Source organism: Taudactylus pleione, unplaced genomic scaffold, assembly GCF_031769625.1.
Source record: "Taudactylus pleione unplaced genomic scaffold, aTauple2 ptg001314l, whole genome shotgun sequence".
Taxonomy (NCBI): Eukaryota; Metazoa; Chordata; class Amphibia; order Anura; family Myobatrachidae; genus Taudactylus; species Taudactylus pleione.
Window position 1 is genome coordinate 12,358,724 of NW_028285714.1, and position 23,546 is coordinate 12,382,269.

Below are 23,546 nucleotides of genomic sequence, written 5' to 3' on the forward strand. Positions count from 1 at the left end.
AGTCCCTACTATGCAGTGCTCCAGTAGTAGTCCCCCCTATGCAGGGACCATAGTGGTAGTCCACCCTGTGCAGTGACCATAGTCGTAGTCTACCCTGTGCACTGCCTCCAGTAGTTGTACTACTATGCATTGCCCCCAGTAGTAGTCCCCCTTAGTCAGTGCCCCCAGTAGTAGCCCCCCTATGCTTTGCCCCCAGTAGTAGTCCCCCTATACAGTACCCCCAGTGGCAGCTCCCCCCTCTATACAGTGCCCCAGTAGCAGCTCCCCCATACAGTGCCCCCAGTAGCGCCCCCCCCTATACAATGCTCCTAGTAGCGGCCAGCTCCCCTATACAGTGACCCCAGTAGTGCCCCCCCTTGCAGTGCCAGTGTCAGTGCCCATGCCCCTTAAACACACAAAACCCCCACACAACTTACCTTTATCCCCGCTCCTGCCACGACCGCTGTTGTCCACTCCTCCTGGCCCACTCTGCACTATGGGAGAGACTTCATGATGTCTCTCCAATCACCTGCTATGGGTGTACCCAGAAGGTGGAGTTCATGAGTGAGCTACAGCCGGCTCCCTTCGTGGACTCAGCAGCCAATGAGGTATCTGTCTGACTCTCTTTGGATGCTATAACAAACACACAGCTGCCACTGGCGGCTTTATATTTGTTACTGTGTAGTGTGGACCACTCTCACTGTGGTCTGCACTACATTTAAATACTGTGGGGCCCAGGGGACACTGGCAGTGAATGCAGCAGCGCTGTTGGATGCAGGCGGCTATGGGCTCCTGCACCACAGTGGGCCCCGGTGCAAGCCACTGGCTGCACCGCCGCTAGTGCCTGTCAGGGATGTCCACTCTCACCTCTTCTTTTTGCAATTGCAATTGAACCGCTGGCAGTTGCCCTTTGAAATTTGCAAGAATTTTATGGGATCCGCATCCACCATATAGAATTGAAACTACCCTTGTTTGCAGATGACATGTTACTCTTTATCTCAGACCCCTGTATATCTATTACTGCAATTTCCATTCTATAGCTGAATTTGGATAATTTTCTGGTTTTAAAGTTATTAAAACCAAGTCAGAACTCCTCCCATTGGTATCTAAACCGGTTTCTCCAGAAGCATCTGAAATAATTTCTCAATTTCAAATAGCTTCCTCAAAATTAAAATATTTAAGTATATTTATTACCTCTAAACTGCAAGACTTATATACTGCTAATTATACTGGCTTCCTATGTCAAATTTCATCCAGTCTGATAAACTGAAATTCACTCCCGTTATTTTTACTAGGCCATGTAGCAGCTATCAAGAGCATTCTAATTCCTAAATTGTCATATGCTATCCAGATTCTCCCCATTAAACTATTGAAGTCTAATATTACTGCTTGGACCCCCGGATAATTTCCGAATTCTTATGGCTTGGCAAGAAACCTTGTGTCTCCATGGCTAAATTAAGATTACAGCAGAAAGATGGAGGCTTGACATCTCCAGATATACTGGTCTTTATCCATGCAGTACACTTTTGCTACATATCAGATTGTCTTTTACATAATTCTTTATATACTAATTTAATTATAGAACTGTCCCTATACACCCATAGTGTACTACTTAATTCCCGAAAACAATCTCTTCCCTCAAAAGCTATGTCAAATGTTTTGTTTAGGGATACATATTTATCATGGTAGGCCATTAACAATCTTTACACAGAAACCCACTTTCATCTCCATACATCACCTTCTGTGGGAATCCAGAGCTAGAGAACTCCAATTTTTTGAGCTGGAAAACTAAAGGTATCATGAAAATTAAAGATGTCTTTGATCCTGATGGTGGTATGCTCTTTTTCCAGGATCTAGATACTAAATTTGGTGTAATCAATAAGCACTTGTATATGTATTTACAACTTAGGCACTATGGGCCTGATTCAGAGCCGGTTGCTAGATGCGATCACTCGCATGATGTGTATGCAAATTGCGTAGGCAGTGCTATCACACAGCAATGCATTAGCACGCCCAGTATTTCTTAATGTATGATCACATAGTGTATGCAGACACCCACCAGCCTGATTTAAGATGCCCACTTGTGCACGTCATATCCAGGAAGTGTATGCAACCATCGGAACATCGGATGCTATCACAGCGCTTGAGGTTGACCATACCATGCTGCAAGTACTGTGAGCACTTCAGTGTAAAAACAAGCCAGGTGACATGTGCTATGATGCTGAATTTTAATTATGCACACCTCTAAAATGCCATTGAGATGCTCAGGCATGCCTGCATTTGCACCTCCACTCCCCCGTTTTTTTTGGCCGAACACGAAAAGGTGATGCCTTTTTTCCCCTTTCGTGTGATGCCCTGGGGATGGTCGTTGGCTGGAATTTTTGGTGTGTCTTGCTTCTCGGACGTGAACCCCCTAATATTAGGGATGCCAGTATAGAGGAGCCTTGACGATTGGCCTGGCGCTTATTCATATATTTGCAAATGTACCGTATGTAACTAATACCTCTGAATCTCTATTATCATGTAGGATTTAAGTATTTTTTATTTTGCTACAGTGTGCTGGAGGGCAAATCCCTTTTTTCTTTGCTCAGTGTATACCCCGCCCTTTACAAGCACCTGTGGTATGTCATTAAGCTGATTTGAGCAACTACCATATTTTTTGTTAGCATTTTTTATTTCCTTTACTTTATGTAACATTTGTTAGCAGCTTTTTTGTTTTTTCTTTGTGAAATAACACGATTGTGAATTTACACTGTATTTTCAACATTGTAGACTTATCTATGATAAAATTCCCCATTTGTGCGGTTTCCTCTGTAATTTTATAGTGTTGGTACACAATAAGCAGTAACTAATTACACGTAGTGTCTCCCATATCCAAAATGCTTGGAACTAGGGGTATTTTGGATATCGGAATATTACGTATTTTGGAATATTTGCATAACATAATGAAATATCTTGGGAATGGGACCCAAATCTAAAAATGGAATGCTTTTATATTTTATATACACCTTATACACACAGCCTGAAGGTTATTTTATACTATGTATTTAATAATTCTGCGCCTTAAACAAAGCTTTTGTACATCGAACCATCAGAGAGCAAAGGTTTCATTATCTCAGTCTTTCTAAATTATTCCATATTTCTGAATATTTGGATATGGGAGACTAAACCTGTACTTTAGTCTAGCTCAGTAATAACACTGGGCCCTTGTTATGAGCAGATTCAATTTAAAGAAGCAAATTTGTAAACTAAATATGAAAAATCTTAACCCCTCCATTGACTAAGGTTTAAACAGGGACCAACTAGTACAGCTTAGGTAAAGTATGAGGTCCTGACAAGCATCAGGGTTCCAGCATACTCTGTTAACAGACCTTTTCACTTTTATAAGTCTTATGTGTGATGCTGCTTCCTGTTCACATTGGTCTGACTGCCACATACAGTATGAAACTACACAATTGAATTAGGATCTAAACCATTACTAGTATTACATATGTATAAAGAAATTTATAAGAAACATTGATTGTACTAAGTACTTTGGTTCTCATTCAGACCCGGTCACAAGCGCTGAGTGCTCGCAACAGGGTCAATGGTTAGGACCTGTACACGCGCCGCGGCCGCACTGCGTGTGCACAAGCCCCGGAGCGAGAGAGAAATTCTCTCACTCCGGAGCTCACCACAAAAGGGCCGGCTGTCGATGTTGATCGACAGCTGGGCCCATTTTGTAGGCAGGGCAGTGGGGTGGTTTCACAAACGGAGGCGTTCCTTAAGGAACGCCTGCCATTTTGTGGGTGGCCATACTGACATCAGCAGTGATGTCAGTGGGGAGCTTCCTGCTTGATCAGAGCAGGAAGCTCCCTGGGTCTTGCGGCTGCCAAGACCCAACCTTAGGGTCTTGTCGTAAGCCCCGATGGTCGCAATGGTTTTGACCATCACGACCATCACCCTGGTCGGTCGCTAAGCTGTGGGTGGTAACCCACAGCTTAGCTAGCGACCAGGAGGCCACACTTAAAAATAGAATCGGCCACCCTCATTCAGAACGAGCACTCGCTTCTTGCGAGAGCCTCTGAATGAGGGCCATTGTTACAAGCACATAGAAAGGTCTGTGCCCTATTTCATGTTGAGCTCTAGTGGCATGCCTTATATCAGTAATGTAGCATCTTATATTGCACAGTCTAATATAAATTAACTATCTGCTTTGATTTTTTTTTATTTGATACATTTTCTGTATAGCTGAAGATATAGAGAAAAATCAAAAACATAAGTTACAGTATTTCATGGGTTGGGTTAAATGGGTTCTTGGTTTGTCTTGAAATAGTTCTATTGGAATTCACAAATAACTAGTCGCAGTAGATTGCATGGAATGTCATTCCATTTCCCATTGTCCTGTATCTCCACACAGTCTTCATTGTCCTTGCTGTTATTCGGCTCTCCCAGGTTCCAGTTGGTAAAAGTGATCTTTTCTCCTGACAAGTATTTGAATATCCCTTCTACTTGCAGGTCTGAAATACCCAGGAAAGCTTTGGTTAACTCCCCCTTGGTGTGGGTGTGGAGTATCTCCTGTGCTGCGCTGTTTTCTGCTGCAGTTTTTGGTGTTGCCAGATTACCACCAGATTCTTTACAGGTCTTTTGAGCATTTTCAAAACTTTCTTCTAGGCCATTGGTTACAAACACTTTATCACCAGACAGCTTACCTCCATGAAAGAGCAGAACTGAAAGAAGTGAACAAAGGATTAATGATTTATGTAGTTGATAAGTAGAAACAGAGGATATGGCGATACTGGTATTTTTTTAGCTGAGCCTGAATATTTAATAGTTGATAATAGAACATTAGAGATGTGAAAAGCTCCCAATGTTTTGGTTCTGTTGTGTTTTAGCCTTGGTTTTGGTTTTAGTATACAAGGCAGGTGTATTTTTTCTTATTTCTTGCCGAGAGAGGCTATTTGGTGCTACTTGAGGAACAGTTGAATCCACTCTTACAGAACTCAGCTTTGCTTCATAGTGCATTGAGATTGGACTCCAGGGACACAGAGTGACAGTAATTTATATTGATGGCAGTTTCGTAGTATGTAAATAATAGCATTTTACATGTAAATTAAACAAATAAAAAGAGCAGCCACAACTCCTATAGATAGTAGGATGGCAATATGAAAAACATGATATGGAGTGGGCAAAGCCCAACCTTTCTTGCGTAAGGAGATAATATTCAGCACAGTAGTGGATTATAATGAGGGGCAGATGGAGAGCAGGATGGGAGATAATAGTTACAGCCTCATCCATCCTGTGCAGATCTCTACCAAACAAAATGAGAAGACCTGGTCACCGCAGTCTCCAACCCTCTCAACCCCACCCTCCCTATACCTAGCTCTTTGCTGTCCTTCCCTACCACTATGTCATGGATACTAGCTATAAAATCAGAAGCTTTGGGTGGCCACATTTGTGCTATAGCTTCAGTGCCATAATCTTAATTTACCCTGTCTTTGAATGGTCAATAAACAGATGAAAACTATAACTATACTAAAATTATAGGTTCCTAGAAAAGCTTATTAAGATATAAAATAACACAATAATGTATGCTTATATTTACTAATGTATTGTATTTTTATGGTACCACTTTGTTTTTTTACAATAGCAGACATTATACTTCTTTTTTTTAAATAATATTTTATTATATAGATGAAAGACAATATGTATAGGAGCCTACGCAGAGGTCTATTATAACAAAGGAAAAATAAACCAGAACATATGAGATACAATAACAGAGAGTGAAATTGACATCTCATGTGAAAAATATTTGTTGCATAAACTGTTTTCATCTAGGTTTTTATAACACTAGAAACAGAGAGAAGAGGAAGAGAGTAACCAACTGGACTCCTGCATTACTCTACCTACGTCTGAAACTCCAGATGTATGAGTAGGGAAAGACATAATAGAACTAACATGTAGAATATTTATGACCAGAAATCATAGAAACACTGGGGTGCATTTGAAATTTGCAGTCCAAGGATCCCATGTTTTAATAAAAGTTTTAGAAGAAGTGCATAAAATACTCATTATGTATTCCGTAAAATATATGTACCACACTTTAGCAATGATCTTTCTTATTGTAGGGACCTCAGTTTTTTCCAAACTGCTGCAATGCTACATGTAGCTGCTAAAATTACATGCTGAATAAGTTTATATTGGTGACGAGTGGCATCTGGGATACATAGTGGCAATAGAAAATATTTAGAATTGAAAGGAATGCTTAAACCAACTACAGTGTGAAGGAGATATCTATTTTCTTTCCAAAAAGAAACAAGTTTTGGACAAGTCCACCAAGTGTGCAAAAAAATTCCAATATCAATGCCACACCTCCAACACAAATTAGAAGCATCTGGTAACAATGTGTGCAACCTTGATGGGACATAATACCATCTGTAAAAGAGTTTATATGTGTTTTATTTTATATGTACACAAATGGAGCTAGAAGACTCATTAGCAGAAATATCAACCCAATCCTCACTATCTAGGGTTTCACCTATATCCGCTTCCCAAGTCAATTCATGTGGGTCTCTTGAATCAGAGCCAGAGTGTGAAAGCTCTAAATATAACATTGAAATAAGACCCTTAGAACTAGTACCACAAAGGGTTAATAATTCACTTACAGTTAGTGGTCTACTTGTGAGTCGATGTTTCACTGTGGAGTAAAAATTTCTTAGTTGTAGGTATTGATAAAAGTGTTTGTGTGGACCACAGAATTTGTTTTGTATGTGTGCAAATGTGGGGAATATCAGATTGTGGGTAATGTTGTCCAAAACTCTGATTCCCTCAGCTTGCCAGTGCCTAAAAGAAGCAGGATGGAAAGCTGGACAAAAGTCAGGTTATCAAATAAGGAAACTATGGGACTTGGATGTGAAGAAATGCAAAATCATTGATTAGCAAGAGCCCATGTTTCTAAAGAGAGTGATATGACTAGGTGAGCTGACACAGCTTTAGGTCTAGACAACCAAGGATGCCATAGTAGAGTAGAAGGCGTGGCTACTCATAGTATGTTTGCTTCAATCATAACCCATATTCTCTCAGTTTTCAGTTGACTCCACAAGACACACTGGGCGAGCCTAGTTGCAACATAGTACAGTAGATACTGTATATGTTTTTGTAAGATGTTATGTCATACCCTAGGCTGCTTTTTGGACAATATAAATTGGGAATTGATATGATGTAGATATTTGTAAACATATGGAGGGACCCGCAGCAGCAAGGTTTGAAATAAGTACATCAACAGGCTACAGGTTCATCTTGATGGCATTGAACCGACCAATCCAAAAAATATAGCAGCCAATTGTCAATATCCGTCTTAAATTGAACTAAAAGTTTGGGGTAGTTAGCCTGGAATAATTGATGATATTTTTTTAATAAGATTAACTCCTAAATATTTAATTTGTAGTCAATGACATTGAAAGAGGTAACTATGCTCCAATTTAGTTTTGAGGTCTCCTGGAATATAACAGTCCAGTACATCTTTTTTTTGTGCATTGGTCTTATAACCCAAGTGGCAGCCACATTCTTTGATCTCTTTTAATAGGTGAGGGAGTGAGAACGCCTGCGTATAACGCAATTTTATGTTCTATGTTGTTTGCCTTAACACCTTTGACACTAAGATTAGTCCAGATACTAGTTGCAAGAGGCTCAATAACTATCACAAAAATTAGAAGTGACATAGGGCATCCTTGTGTTGTGCCATTGTAGATGTTAAAGGTTGGTGAGACGACCCTGTTGGCTAATACCGAAGCTTTAGGATCAGTGTAAAGTGCGACAAAATCATTATAGAATCTTTATCCAGAGCCCATTGATTTGAGGACTCCAAACATAAACAGCCAAGATATTCAGACAAGTGCTTTTGCAGCATCTAATCCTAAAACCATAGCTGGAAGCTTTTTACCATGTATGGAGTGTATCAAATCAACGGACCGTCGGGTGTTATCAGATGCCTGGCGACCAGATATAAACCCCAATTGATCCAGGTGAACCAGATAGGACAAGAGAGGGCTCAATCTATTTGCTAGATTTTTTTCGTAAATTTTAATGTCAAAATGTAATAAAGAAATATAATTGCAAAGTAGGGTAGAATAATCAAGGTGCAAAGAATTTTTAAAACTCAGGGATCTATCCTATCTTGCCCAACACAAGATACAAATAATATAGAACAAAAACACAGGTGATAGAATCCTTAAGCGCTATCTATATACAGTACTTATAACAATGTGTTAAAAGTACTGTATATAGTACTGTATATATTATATTCCTAAAGATGTTTCCTTATTGCTGTCTTGTCACTTTATTTCAAAATCTCTTGTCCGCCAGTGTTCATACAAAAAAAGGAAAAAATCCATATATGTAGAATTGCAGCAAACAAAAAGATACAAATTCAATATAATGTTGAATTCAAATGGTGTAGAGAATCCCATATTCCTACTATATAGTGGAGAAACGTACCATACTCACTTAAAGTATGTATGGTAGCAAATGCATAAAGGTATATTTCAATCAATATCCTCCAATCCACACCAAATGTGTCACACCAAACCAGAAGTTATAAAAGCAGTGGGAGAAGAAGTATTATCTATAGATAATATAGATATAGCCCTGTTAAAGAAGAACAGAAAAAAGAAAGATAGACAGAAGAATATGGAATGGGCTTTTATGTCAGGTTTTAATTCTCAATACAAAAATCTGGAAAAAATGATTAAAAATTATTGGGGGATTCTTTTAAAAGACCCAACCAATTCCACCTAAACCAATATTTATCTACCGAAAAGCACCTAATTTAGAAAACACTCTGGTAAAATGTGCACTTTCCTGTGAAACACTTAACCCTATACATACAAAAGGGTTCCACAGGTTTGGAGACTGTATGGCATGTAAAACCATCCCTTCTTCTCAGACCAAATGTTTACGTTTTATGGTTAAGGGGAAATAATATAAAATAAAACAGTTTATTACCTGTCATACAAGTAATTTTGTTTATCTACTGGAATGTAGATGTGGCCTTGTATATATAGGTCAGACATTAAGACAAGACTCTTTGAACATCTACGGACCTTAAGGGTTTAAATACCCATATGGTATCTAATCATTTTAGAACAATCCTTAAATGTTCAAGTAAAGACCTTGTAAGAATTTTTGTTATACAGAATGTAAAGCCAAATTGGAAAGATAGAGATCATGAGGGAAATTTAGCTAAAACAGAGATGCTGTAGATATTTAAATTGGATAAGATTATACGAGGTGGCCTTAATGCTGACTTTGAAATAAAATGGTTCCTTTAAATTTCTATTTTAAATATTTATTGAAAATATCTTATTAGCTATTTATTTATGAAATATTGATATTTTATTTATGTCTTCCATTAGGAGGAGTATCAACAAAGGAAGATGTTTTATAAAGATAATATATGTTTTATAAAGATAATATTTAAATTTTCATTTTAAAGACATCAAATCCCCAATATGTTAACCTAAAAGGATGAGCGGGTGGGATTGATTCATTATTTACCTCAATGTTTGCATTCCACTACAGAGGAACACATGCTAGAACTTCTGGGGATGACCACTTCCATTGTTAACATTAATGTTTGTGTTCCACTACAGTGGAATGCATGCCGTAACTTCTGGGGATGACCACTTCCGGTAGGCTTAGATGCTACGGAGCGATGTAGCTCAAGCATCGTTCTTGGAGTGGGTGATTTAGACTGTAAGTGTTACCTCATACTAAGACGATTAAAGTTTCTTATAAAAAGACATTTGTATAGTTAGGTGAAAATGGAGATTAAAAATAAGTTTTGGAGTGACATCATTTCCCGGTCCCACCCACATTGCTTGATTGTTTTACACTTCCCTTGGTATATATAGAAGGAAAGATGCATTCCTTGTTACAACTTGAAAAAGATTTTAATTGAAATGCTTTGGTGGCTTTTAAGGACCTTGCATCATTAAAAGAGAATTGGCCAGTGTTGCCCCACTTTTAGAAAGCTACTGGACTGAGGACCTCATTCAGAGTCGGTCGTTGCTGCCGCACGGTCGTAGGGGAAAGGGGCCGTATATGCAAATTAAGCGATCACAAGTTGCGGTCCTAAGATGAGATCGTTAGCTGAACGACCGAGGGTAAGAAGCGGCCGTAAGACTAAATAACGCCCCCTTCTGGATCACAACACATGTTATCTCCTGGGATAGATATAAGGATTAATCGCAAGCATCGGGAACCATCGGAGCTGGTCGTAGAGCTTAAGGTTGACCATACCCTCTCTTAAGCACTACGATCAAGTCAGTGTAAAAACCTCCCATGTCACATGTGCCATGACGCTACTTCATTAATTATGCACTCCCATTAAACGCCGTTCGCATAATTAGGCACTCCTGCGTTCGGATCTCCACTCCCCGTTTTCAAGCACCTTCCCCTCTTCCACCCACAAACGGTTCATTCTGTCACTCAAACTAACGACTGGGCTGTGTTCAAGGAGAGAGTAATTTCTGATCCTAAGAGCTAGTTTGCGCACGTGCATTGCGAACTTTACGCATGCGCAATTTAGCGAACATCGGTGGTGTACGACCGTGCGGCCGCAACGACCGACTCTGAATGAGGTCCTGAATCCTGAAAGCTGTTCTGGACTGTTTTTTATGGGTTAAGCTCCCATGTATGATCTGTATCTAAAATTTTGGAGGTATCCTAGTTTTCTACTTCAGGGTCCATAGGGTATCCACATACCTTGGGGTATAGGTGATGACGTCAGGCATCGGGCACCATAGAGTTAAGTTTCAGCCTCCCAGGATGCACTAGGGTCCCCCTCCTATACCCCGCCCCCGAGCCAAGGCATCTCTGTTTAGTTTGGTGCCCGGGAGGATGCACCTGTTAGAGGGGGGCCATGAAGAGCCCCTGAAGTTTCTTCAATTCAGCTGTGGCTGCACATCTGGAAGTACAGCAAGGAGAGTCAGTCCTGACATCCATGCTGTCTTCCCTACATCCCCGCCAGTACCAGAACGCAGGCACTGATCCGGGGATACTGGTAGGCATCTGGGGTCACAGCTAGCAGTGACCCCAGATGTTTAGGACCATGGCCGGAATCAAGGGGGACAACAGGTAAGCAGCAGGGTCCCGCGGTGCATCCCCACTGATACATGGTCCCGAGTCCCCAGGCAGGGGGCTTCCTGGGGACTGGCTGCAGCGTGGAGCCAGGTTCTAACCTGCGCTTCCACTACCCCCCTGGGACAGCAGGACCGCGGCAGAGCAGTAGCGCTGTGGCATCCCAGGGGTTAAATGCATGCCAGGGGAGCACGCCTTCCCTGTCTCAAAGCCGGCACCTCCCCCGCTTCACACAGCCGTCTCTGCTCTAGCTGACTGGTCCTGTGTCAGCGCTCCTCCCCCAGGCCGGCCTCCTCTCTGCTCCTTGGTGGCCATCTTTGAAAGAAGCATGGTGAGCACCGCTGGACGCTGATGAACGGTGGCATCGCGGTCTGGGTCCCCCTGCATACCTCTCCTTCATTGGATTAAGGTCTGTGTATGCAGCGCTGTGTCCTACCAGGCCCTGAGTCTGTGTAGTTGAGGATTAGCGCTGATAGTGCAGGAATTGATTTCTTTCCATTGTATGTGACCTATGCTAGCGTCTGCTGCCTGTACTTTCATTTTCTATCTGTCAGCATTTAACTGTCCCTGTTCTTCCTGCTAAAGCCCTTGTGGTGCGGTGCTTGCAGGGTGGTCTCACACTATACTAACAAGTATCAGTGAGAGGGGTCTCATACTTACCATTATGTCTGAAAGTGATTTTCCTCTCCAACTTTTATGTACTACATGCAAGGTACCTATAGCGGAGGGGGACGGTAGTGTGGAGGGACTATGTCGACAGTGCTATTCGTTGACGTGGCCGATTACGGTCACGGCTCCGGTACAGGAGCCGCCCTGGGCTTGTTTTGCCAAAGCGCTTACAACCCTCGTGGGCCAGTTAGCTCCGCAGCCTGCCTTCACTCAGATGGGTTTGTCCCAGCAGTCAGTGGTGTCGTCACCCATGCAGGGTTTCCCAAAACAATTGATGGTACCCCACAGTCTCCCTATTTCCCCTCCTCAGGTCTCTCATGAGCCTGCGTGGGTTAATTCATTAACAAGCTCTGTACAGCAGTTGTCAGAAGTGTTGCAAGGGGAGTCTGTTCTGGACAAGCGGCCGGTGGCGTCTCTGTCTGCTCCTTATGAGGATGACGACAGGACGTCCAACGATGGGGAGATTCTGGATCTTTTTGACCAGGAACCTCCCCGTCCTAAAGAGTCAGACGCTAAGTCTAAGGTGTATATACCTGGCCTTATTCGTGCAGTCCGTACTGCTTTAGTTATTGAGGATGAGGAGCCTCCGGTATCAAAGTCCAAATACGCCTTTTTCAAGGATGTTAAAGGAGATACCACAGTGTTTCCTCTTTCGGGGCAATTAGTTGACCATCTAGAGGAAGCGTGGAAACAGCCAGGCAAACGATATCAGCCTCAAAGGCGTTTAGCAGTGGCGTATCTGTTTGCGGACAATTATTTTGCCAAGTGGGAGTCCCCTCCACAGGTGGATTCTCATGTGACACGCCTTGTCCATAGTGCCACATTACCCATGCCATCCATGTCCTCCCTTAAGGATGCTATGGATCGCAAGGTGGAGATCTGCCTGAAGTCCGTCTATTCCCTTGCGGGGGGGGCAGCGCGGCCAGCTATGGCCATTTGCTGGGTTGCCAGAGCTATGGAGTGCTGGGCTGAACGTTGGAGGCGTCCTTCGATTCCGACTGTTCAGCTGAGCAGGCGGAGTTGATCGGCAATCTCCGGGATTCGGCCACTTATATCAACGAAGTGGCCTTGGATATTAGTACCCTGGTGTCTCGAATTTCTTTGGCAGCTGTAGCTGCTCGTCGCACATTGTGGTTGCGATCTTGGAAGGTGGACGCGGATTCTAAAAAGGGTTTGGAAGCATTGCCTTTTAACGGAGAAGTTCTCTTTGGTCCGGACCTGGGCAGAATTGTAGCCACGCTGGCGGCTGCCAAATCGGCATGTCTCCTGTCTGCTGCAGTTCCTTCCGGTTCAGGTACGTCATCCTTTCGGCCTTATAGGGCCCAAGGTAGGCCTAAAGCACAGTCCTTTCTCCGACAGGCTGGCCCCAAGAAATCGGCCAAGCCCCGGAAGCAGGCCTGGAGTACCAGACGTCTGGCCCCTAAGCCAGATGACAAGCATGCGGCCTGACGGTCCAGGCCTCCCTTTGGGGGATCCCAAAGTGGGAGGCTGCCAGCTGCAGTTCGCCTGGTGTTGGTCGGTCACCACGACGGACACTTGGGTTCTCGAGGTGGTCTCACACGGGTATGCCCTCTCCTTCCGGCACAGACCCCCGGCTCGATTCTTCACCACGGGTCTACCATCAGACCAGAACAAAGCCACAGAGCTGCGGAAGGTCTTGCACACTATGCTCCAGGCTGGAGTTATAGTGCCTGTTTCATTCTCCCAGAGGGGCCAGGGTTTCTATTCCAATCTCTTTTTGGTGCAGAAACCCAATGGTTCATTTCATCTGATTCTCAACCTCAAAGCTCTCAACAAGTCTTTGCGGCTGCTGAAGTTTCGGATGGAATCCCTTCGGTCCATCATTCTGGTGCTGGAACCTGGGGACTACATGGTGTCATTGGACATACAGGACGCTTACCTGCATGTCCCTATTCTTTTGCGCCATCAGCAGTTCCTCAGGTTCCGGGCATTACCTTTTGGCCTGGCGACAGCACCATGTGTTTTCACAAAGGTGATGGCGGTCATGGTGGCTTCCCTGTGGCTGCAGGGAGGCCGCATGTTGCCGTACTTGGACGACCTTCTCTTAGTGGCAGGATCTCCGGAGCTCCTTCTGCGCCACTTGGACCTGACCATTGCGCTACTGCAACGTTCTGGGTGGCGAATTGGGTCCTGTTAACAACAGACACCAGACTTCAGGGCTGGGGAGCGGTCTCGGGTCCACACTTGTTCCAGGGCAGGTGGACTGTGGCAGAAGCAGAGCTTCCAATAAACATCTTGGAACTCCGAGCGGTTTTCAATGCTCTCCAGCAGGCACATCGGGTTCTCCAAGGTCACCCAGTGCAGGTCCAGTCGGACAATGCTACCACCGTGGCCTACATAAACCGGCAAGGAGTAACACGAAGTCGGGCGGCTCTTGTAGAGGTGTCTCGGATCCTGGTATGGGCGGAGTGCAATCTTCCGGCCATATCATCTGTCTTCATCCCGGGAGTGCTAAACTGGGAGGCAGACTTTCTCAGTCGCCAGGACGTTCATCCGAGGGAATGGTCCCTGCACCCGGATGTTTTTCAACTGCTGGTGGACAGGTGGGGTCTTCCAGAGATTGACCTCATGGCATCCCAGCACAACAACAAGTTGCCGGTGTACGGGTCTCGCACAAGAGACGAAGAAGTGTCTCTGGTGGATGCTCTGTCCGTCCGGTGGACGTTCCGGTTTGCTTATCTCTTTCCGCCGGTTTCCCTTCTTCCACGGGTAATCCGGAAATTCAAACATGAAGGAGGGACACTCCTGTTGATAGCTCCTGCATGGCCCAGACGGCACTGGTTCTCAGACCTTCAGGGTCTGTCCGTGGACAGTCCTCTGCGGTTACTGCTCCGACCGGACCTTCTGTCACAGGGTCCTTGTCTTCACCCGGACCTGACTCGGCTGTCTTTGATGGCGTGGCTGTTGAGACGGCCATGTTAAGGTCCAGGGGGTTTTCCAGCTCTGTAGTGCGAACCATGCTAAGAGCTCGGAAACCATCTTCTGCAAGAATATACCATCGCGTGTGGCATTCGTTCTTCCAGTGGTGTCGACCGAGAGGTTACGTACCGCGGGAGTTTTGTCTGTCTCGTGTACTCACCTTCCTACAAGCGGGACTAGACCATGGGCTTCGCCTTGCTTCTTTGAAGGTGCAGGTTTCTGCCCTGTCTGTCTGGTTTCACCGTAGGATTGCTACAATCCCTGATGTACGCACCTTTATGCAGGGCGTTCTGCGTACTCAGCCGCCTTTTGTTCCACCTGTTGCGCCTTGGGACTTGGCTGTGGTCCTGAGAGCTCTCCAAGGAACGCCGTTTGAACCACTGGGCTCAGTGGATCTTAAATGGCTTACAGCTAAGACTGTTTTCCTTCTGGCCATAGCTTTGGCCAGACGTGTTTCTGATTTAGGGGCTCTCTCTTGTAGACCCCCTTTCTTGATTTTTCATGGGAACAGGGCAGTGCTACACTCGTCCTGAAGTTCTTCCCAAAGTTGTTTCCCAGTTTCATGTTAACGAGGAAATAGTTGTTCCGGCTTTTAACTCACCTGGCCTTTCGGTGGGTGAGGCCACTTTGGATGTTGTGCAGGCCTTAAGGACTTATGTTGACCGCACTTCTTCATTTTGGAAGTCGGATGCCTTGTTTGTCCTCTATGGCTTCCGTAAAAAGGGTTGGCCTGCTTCAAAGCAAACTTTGGCAGCCTGGATCCGTATGGCTATTTCTGAAGCTTATCTTCATGAAGGCCTGCCGGTTCCTCCTTCTGTGAAGGCTCATTCCACTAGGTCTGTGGGTCCTTCGTGGGCAGCATGACGTGGTGCCTCTGCAGTCCAGATCTGCAAGGCTGCTACGTGGTCCTCTGTCCATACCTGTGTGAGGTATTATGCGTTTGACACCTTTGCCTCTCAGGATGCTTCCTTCGGGCGGCAGATTCTCCTTTTAGCACAGGAGCATCCCCACCCTTAAAGGATACTGCTTTGGGACATCCCCAAGGTATCCTGTGGATACCCTATGTACCCTGAAGTAGAAAATATGAGATATGGTAAGAACTTACCCTTGTTATCTCTATTTCTATGAAGTCCATAGGGTTCCACAAGACTCCCACCCTGTCGTACCTGTGCTGCAGATGGGCTTTACTCTGGTCACCGGTTTTTCCGTCTCCCTCTGGTAAGAATGTGATTCTTGTGTGTGTCCAGAACTTTCTTCTCTCTCTTCCTTCTCCTCCTCTGGCCTATGGCTTGGTACCTAACTGAGATACCTTGGCTCGGGGGTGGGGTATAGGAGGGGGACCCTAGTGCATCCTGGGAGGCTGAAACTTAACTCTATGGTGCCCAATGCCTGACGTCATCACCTATACCCCAGGGTATCCTGTGGAACCCTATGGACTTCGTAGAAATAGAGATAACAAGGGTAAGTTCTTACCATATCTCATATTTTTACTCTGTGGTTTGAATTTTTGGATTTTATATTGTTATTTTTGTGAATAAATATTTACTGTGAACATACCAAAAGGACTGGAAAATAAACCTTTATACAGTAGGAGTAATCTGCTACTTATATGTGTGAGTTGAGTACGCTTATACCTATATCTATTTGGAAGTGTAAAGATACCTTTATGAACTATAACCTGCTCTAAATTAACACTGGGTGTGACACTTTTGGAAGGATTGGAGGATATTGAATGAAAGATACCTTTATGTATTTGCTACCATACATACTTTAAATGAGTATGGTATGTTTCTCCACTATATATTGGGAATACAGGATTCTCTACACCATTTGAATTCAACGTTATATTGAATTTGTATCTTTTTGTTTGTTGCAATTCTACACATATGGATGTTTTCCTTTTTTTTGTTTGAACGCTGGCGGACAAGAGATATTTAAAGAAAGTGACAAGACAGCCATAAGAAAACATCTTTATGAATATATGGACACATGGTTATAAGTATATAGAGAGCGCTTAAGGATTCTATCACCTGTGTTTTTGTTCTATAATAAAGAAATATGTCTATAGTTAGTACATAATTCCAGATCTCACCCAGGTTTAGGAATAACCATGATTTTAGCCAAAGAGGTCGCCGCATCAAAGGAGGCCCCATCAAGAAGTTTATTAAAAACATTTTAAGAAAAGGAGTTAAAGAATTTTGCAAATTTTTTATAACACATCAGGACCTGGGGCTGATGTGGTTTTAAGGCCTTTTATAGCTATCAAAATCTCTTCCTAAGTGATGTCCACATTCAGCTCTATTCACTGTTATTCATTAATGGAGGGAAGGAGGTTAGTGGATAGGTATGACTCAAAAGAGACATCTGGATGAGTCATGTGGAATGCATTTTGATGTAGATTAAAGAGACTTTTGTAATAATCAAAAAACTCCTTCACTATACCTTCTGGGTCATAAATGGTGTTCCCTGATTGGAAAAGTTTGAATTTATTTATCAATCCTGATTTGTCTGCTCTATCAATATTTTTGTTGCAATTTTTTAGGTCTAGACGCGGATCTGTGCAAAAGAATGGTATTGAGGTGACCTTTGAGAGATTCGATCCTGGAGAGCAAGTCAGAAGAGGGCACAGTTTATGTTGTGATAAAACTTTAGCGATCTCTTCTTCCAAAGAAGAGATTTATTGTTGTGCTTGTTTCTTTATAAAAGCCGCATTACTTATAAGTTTGATTCTCATTGTGGCTTTGTGAGCCTCCCAGATCACACCATGAAATATTTTTTCTGAGGAGTTAAGCTCAAAATATTCTTCAATGGTGGATTTTATTTAAAAAAAAAATAGTAGGGTTTAGCAATAAGATGTCATCTAACTGCCATTTTAAAGATTTTTTAGGAAGTTTGAGCAAATCAATATGTATATATGTGCCAGCATGATCTGACCATGAGAATGGTGTAATGCCAGCTTGGGTAGTCATTTGGGCAAGATAATTTGAGATTAGAACCATATCTATTCTATAGTAAGTTTGATATGGGCAAAAGTAATATGTGTTGTCCCTTGCTGTTAAATTTTTAAGTCTCCAAGAATCTATTAAGGCCAGCCTATTAATTCCATTGCAGGGAGAGTGAGTTGCATGAGGAATCTCTTGAGCTAACTTAAGGTGTGGAGGTGAGGATTTGTCTAAGGTAAGATCAAGGACTGTATTAAAATCACCTCCGATAATGAGATGACCTTCAGCAACGCGTTCAATATGTCTAAAGAGGCCAGCAAAAAATTCACAATGATCAATGTTCGTGGCATAAATATTAATTAGAGAAATTGTTTCAAAATGAAGCATGCCAATGAGAATGAGATAATGACCACTGGGGTCAGCTATGGAACGTCAGAGTACAAATGGAACTTTACTACCAATTAAAATTGCTACTCCCTGTTTTTTGCAATCTGCGGAAGCAAAATACTTTTTTGTGAACCTTGCCTGGCACAAGGAGACATAGATTTCTGATCTACAATGTTCAAGTCTATAGTGTTATGATTACCTTTAAATTAACTATTCATTAAAAAGTTATAGTTGGTATTTTTAATTAAAAATTTTTTAAATGTATTCTTCCCCAGCAGAGCACACCAGGCTTGGGAATCTCTCCTACCCACTCATCAACACAAACTGATGGCAGTCATGAGGATATAGTGCATATACACAGTGCAGAGTCTAAAACTTGAGTGATACTAATGTCAATGGAAAGTCACATTTTGTCTTACTTTTAAATTTGAGATAGTCAGGAAATTGCAAGTTACAACTTGGAAAGATAAAACTCAGGACTGTAGGATTGCATCTCATTACTTTACAAAATTAGTACTGCAAAGATGTATTACATAGAGTGAGAGAGAGAGAGAGAGAGAGAGAGAGAGAGAGAGAGAGAGAGAGAGAGAGAGAAAGCATGTCTTACTTTTATTATACTTATTGAGGCTTGCTTGAAGTGTCTGCAGATCCCTTTCAAATACTTTTAATTGTTCCTTGACAATGTCAACCTCTGTCAAAAAAAGTCTAAATTATTATTATTATTATTATTATTATTATTATTATTATTATTATTATTATTATTATTATTATTATTATTATTATTATTATTATTATACCACATCAGGAGAGTCACAAAAATAAAAACTTTTTCACTTTACTGGAGAGCTTGAAGGACACAGATGTTGTAATTTATGCTGGAATACTTTATGATTGAAAGTTTTAAATCTAATTACTGTATATATTATGTAAGATGATCATGACAATAAATACATTTTACACAAGTGACTCTTCCACCAATTTAGCCATGAATAGAAAGACACAATAAATTTGTTATAAAACAGATTAATCTCAATTTATATAAGTGTTTCCATTCACTATATTGTTTAAACACATTTCCATAAACTTTCTGCATTATTGCATATATTTCTTAATTTTTAAAGTGGAAGGCTAACAGACCAAAACATTACGGAGCATTATGTAATTCTAAAACACATATCTCACAAATAAGATACAAGCCTACTAGAAGCTAACATTACTATATTATCATTTGTATAGCATTGTTGTCCCATTTCTAATTCTTTTTCTAAATAATTCATTTATTTTTCTTCCTTTATCTTACCTGAAGTAGCGCTGATGCCCTGCTCTCCTTTTTGACCAATAGAGCCCTTATCACCCTTTACTCCTGGAGGACCAAGTTTTCCTGGTGGTCCCTGATTCCCTCGAGAGCCTTGTAGACCTGTGTGAGATTGCAGCAGTAAGTCATGTCTAATAGCAAGTAATACAAGTATTGTTTACACTGGAATTTTAATTTGTTCAAGGACAATAACTGAAGAATTGTAACAAGATAAACATAGATCAAAATCATACATTAAGGGCCTCATTTAGAGCTAAATCCATCTAAAGAATTCAAGTTTGCTCTTGTAGAAATCATATTGTGTTGCTTATGCAATTATATTATGCAGGAAAATTACTTCCAGTAGCCAGCTTTATTTTAATATGCTAAAGGCTCTATCATAATGAGAAAAGAGTTCATATATAAAGCATCCAGGCCAGCATAGCTATTGCCAGTGGCCTCCATTGATAACTTTGCCATGTCATCCTACAGTGTGAATGTGTGACCCATCAAAGATGGTCAATGCATTTTGCAGAGGGGACAAGGACTGGTTGATGAAGTGATAAGTCTCAGCTTACCACTGTCAGCCAGTATCGTCAAGGAGCTGGGCATAACTCAGTTGCCTAGACAAACTTTATTAAATTGTGATAGAAGATGTTCCATTGCTGCAATAGGTTACAATATAACATCTATGCTATTGCCACAAACAATTAAACATACAACTAAATCTGCCCACTTTAAATGCATATGGTTTTGCCAAAGTCTAAAATTGCACCTTCCATCCATATTTTCTACTAACTCTAATTGATGCAATAGAAGCACATTGTGTAAAATTATCATGTGTTATAGGTGGCTTTTGAATAAATAAATACACAATAATTGACAACACTACTGCATTTGTTGGAAGAAATACATATTAGAGATGAGACATTCAGTTTTTGAAAAAAACAAACTTCTGAGTCTAACCAAGTCACAGTTTGGAATCACTTTGAGGTTCCAAATGAACCGAGTCATGACTCGGGTCTTCTCGCAATTTGGAAGTCATGTTTAAAAAATGGATCTTGCATGTTTTGGTTTACATTTATATCCCTCCCTCGTAATCTAAGGTGCTATGAGGTCGACAAAACAGAACAAAAACAGTTCTAAGTTACATGATTTTAGCTGTTTTTAACATTTATTTTAAGAAAACCAAAACCGAATCCAAACCAAAACCTGAGGGTGGTTTTGGCAAAAGCAAAACAGGTGTATGTGCACATCACTTCAAAATATAGAAAAAGATCAGTGTTTCCCAAAATAAATTATTGGTCTTGTTGTGCATTTAAAAAATGATTTTTATTCTGACAATTACCTCGTTCTCCCTTTTCACCTTTTGGTCCTTCTTTGCCATCCCTTCCATCTCTTCCAGGCAGTCCACTGTGGCTTCGGGGACTGCATGATATAACTGCACAAGTACTGGTAGCTTCTTCGCATTTACCATTATCTGTAGTTATTTCTGCATTCAGGGACATTACAAACAGTAAAAAGCTAAAAGGCTTTAGCATCTTCATTTTTCATGTGCTCTCCCTAAAAATCAATTAAAAAGCATTATTTCATTTCCATCTTGTCATTTGCTGTGAATGCAAAATGCAGAAGTTATCTGCATAGTTATTGTAGCTCTACACAAATAGTTATTCAGCGTTGATACAGACACTGTGTTGCAAAGAGCCCTTGGAATTAGAATTAAGAGTCTTAATATAAATTTGAGTTATGAACCCAAACTTTACTTGCTGAGTGTGAGCTATGAAGAAATTTAAGAATATCCATCTAGTATAAGGTGAAGAATAACATTTTTAAGGGATAATCCATTTGTTTCTCACAGCTGCATACATGAGTATATAAAATTCACACAGTAAAAAGAGGGCTTAAAAGTATTTTTTTAAAAATCCAAAAATATGGTAAATAAAGCAAAAATACAGAATGCAATAAAATAAGTTTTTCGCTTATATTTCACTGCTATGCATTTAAAGGCAGTAATGAGGGGTGTAACTGGTGCTCCCACCAGGATGAAAGGCACTGTCGCTGCCCCAGAAGCAATCTTTTCTGGCTTGTATGGTGCCTAGAATGGCACCCTGTACAGGGCTGCCATCAGAAATTGTGGGGCCCGGTACTAACAAAATAGGCAGGGCCCCCCCTCTCCCATCGGGGGATGGGGCTGAGGCAGGCGGAGCTACATCCACCCACACCCCCGGAAGCACATAGAACATCAAAACAGTAGGATCCACTTAAAAAGGGAAGGCTGAGTGGCTGGACTGGGGGTAGGGTTGCTGCTATTTCCAAGTTGGAGAAAGGACCTCTGTGACGTAGACACCACGTGACCACTGTAGGAGGCTGGACCGCTCCTGCTTTACCATCCACTAGGGCATAGAGGGGGAATAATTATCTGTGGCGAGCGCAGTGAGCCATCATGCCCGAAGCACGGCGAGCGTAGCGAGCCCGCGAGGGGACACTTTTGGTCTCCCGTTAGCATCCCCGCCCCTCCCCCTTTCAGGCCCAGTCACGTGGGTGTAACGTCACAGGGCCATCAGCCCTCTATCGTCTAGACCTAACCCTGGGGGTAGGGCAGGGAAGGTTGTCTGGACTTGGGAGGAGGGCAGGGAAGGCTTGCTGAACTTGTGGGGGAGACAGGGCAGGGAAGACTGGCTGGAAAAGGGGGGGCAGTGCAGGGAAGGCTGGCTGTAACAAGGGGTGAAAAGGGCACGGAGGGCTGGCTGGAACAGGGGGGAAGGGCAGGTAAGGCTGGTTGGACTGAGGGGGGAAGCACAGGGCAAGGTCAGGGACTATGTAGTACCTCTTTTAGTTGTTTTCTTCAGCTGACAGCTGCTAACAAGAGGAAGGATCTGTGACCGTCGCAGGTTACGTGGTTTCCTCTTGTCCAGTTCACTTTAGGCAGCGCCGACAGCAATTACTGTATGCTTCCAAATATGGCACAGACCGCGAGCCAATCACAGCTCACGAACCGGCAGCCAATCAGGAGCAGCCGCTCCTGATTGGCTGCCATTCTGCGAGCTCTAGATGGCTCGCGGTCGGTGCCGTATGTGTGCAATGCCGCCGGCGTTATATCAATAGCAACTTTTCACCCCGCGCTCCTGCTCGGGCCCCCTTCTCTCTCCACTTTCTCCAGGCCCGGGACTCAAGACCCAGCAGTACCCCCCTGGTGGCGGCCCTGACCCTGTAGCTTGGAAAAGTACACGGCAGTGTATCCTTATTATGTACTCTGTGCCTGCATCCTGGTTGCTCTTGATTTGACCTCTTAGTGATGCCATGAAGTCACATGATCTGGGGCCATGGTGCCAGCACAGGGTGTCCAGTGCCCAACTATGGCCCTGGGCAATTATATATTTGAGGCAAAGATGTGGGGTTTTCACTATTGCTCTGAAAGATGCCCCATATTGGAGAAGCAGCAATACTGATTTTTGTATGTTGTAAGTAAATAGACCACCAAGTTTACATTTAAGGTTGGAGGAAGTATACAAAGAAAAATGTACAAATCTCCTGTAAACACAAAGCTGTCCTGCCATTTCCAGTTTGTAGTCTGAGTTACTGCTCCAAGACGTGCCTCAATGGCTGCAATTCAATTCAATGCAATGCTGAATAGTCCTGAAAGGAAGCTCCCAGAGCTGTTTAATTTAATGTGCTGTTAAGTTGGAGAATGGTGGTTCTCGCGATTTAACATGGGTGTTTAGTCGTGACAACCACCATTCTCTGACTAAACTGCCGGGCGTGAGGCTGCTAGCGCCACACTAAGCCAGCAAACAGCGGAGTCTGCACTTTTGTCTGATTTTTTCTCACACACAATCCTTTAGTCGGACCAAACATTGCGCTGAATTGAATAGCTTTGGGAGCTCCCTCCCGGGGCTATTCTGCATCGTTTTGAATTGAATCGTGGCCAATGTTTGATATCATAGTATCGTAAACTGTTGGACTGTTGTTTATTTATTGTACTGTACGTCTTATATGCGTTGTGATGCTTATTAAGTCTGAGAATAAGAGAGTTATTGTGAGTGGGTCTAAGGGTGGGTTTGGCTTATGTGAAGACCTAAGTTTGCAATTTGTTAAATATTTGTGTAGCACTTGTGCTTGATAACCCACTTTGCATTTACTCCTGCTATATATTTACTTATTTTTAATATTACATTTATTTAATAGAGTTTACAAAAAGTTTTCATGAGTTGAAATTT

General features: G+C 42.5%; 1 protein-coding gene across 2 annotated transcripts in view; it reads right to left on the minus strand.

The window, feature by feature from the left end:
* LOC148443262 (pulmonary surfactant-associated protein D-like) overlaps nucleotides 1-20,876 on the minus strand; it is a 250,002-nt gene extending 229,126 nt beyond the window's left edge. The window contains exons 1-4 of one of the 2 annotated variants that reach the window (XM_088463113.1): nucleotides 20,678-20,876; nucleotides 19,336-19,452; nucleotides 18,643-18,726; nucleotides 4,297-4,688 (exon numbers count right to left, since the gene is read on the minus strand). In XM_088463113.1, coding sequence (XP_088319239.1) covers nucleotides 4,297-4,688; nucleotides 18,643-18,726; nucleotides 19,336-19,452; nucleotides 20,678-20,876 — 792 coding nt within the window. Of the gene's footprint in view, nucleotides 1-4,296; nucleotides 4,689-18,642; nucleotides 18,727-19,335; nucleotides 19,453-20,677 lie in introns of those variants that run through there. The other variant, XM_088463112.1, reaches the window with a different exon arrangement.
* Nucleotides 20,877-23,546: the final 2,670 nt, after the last annotated feature.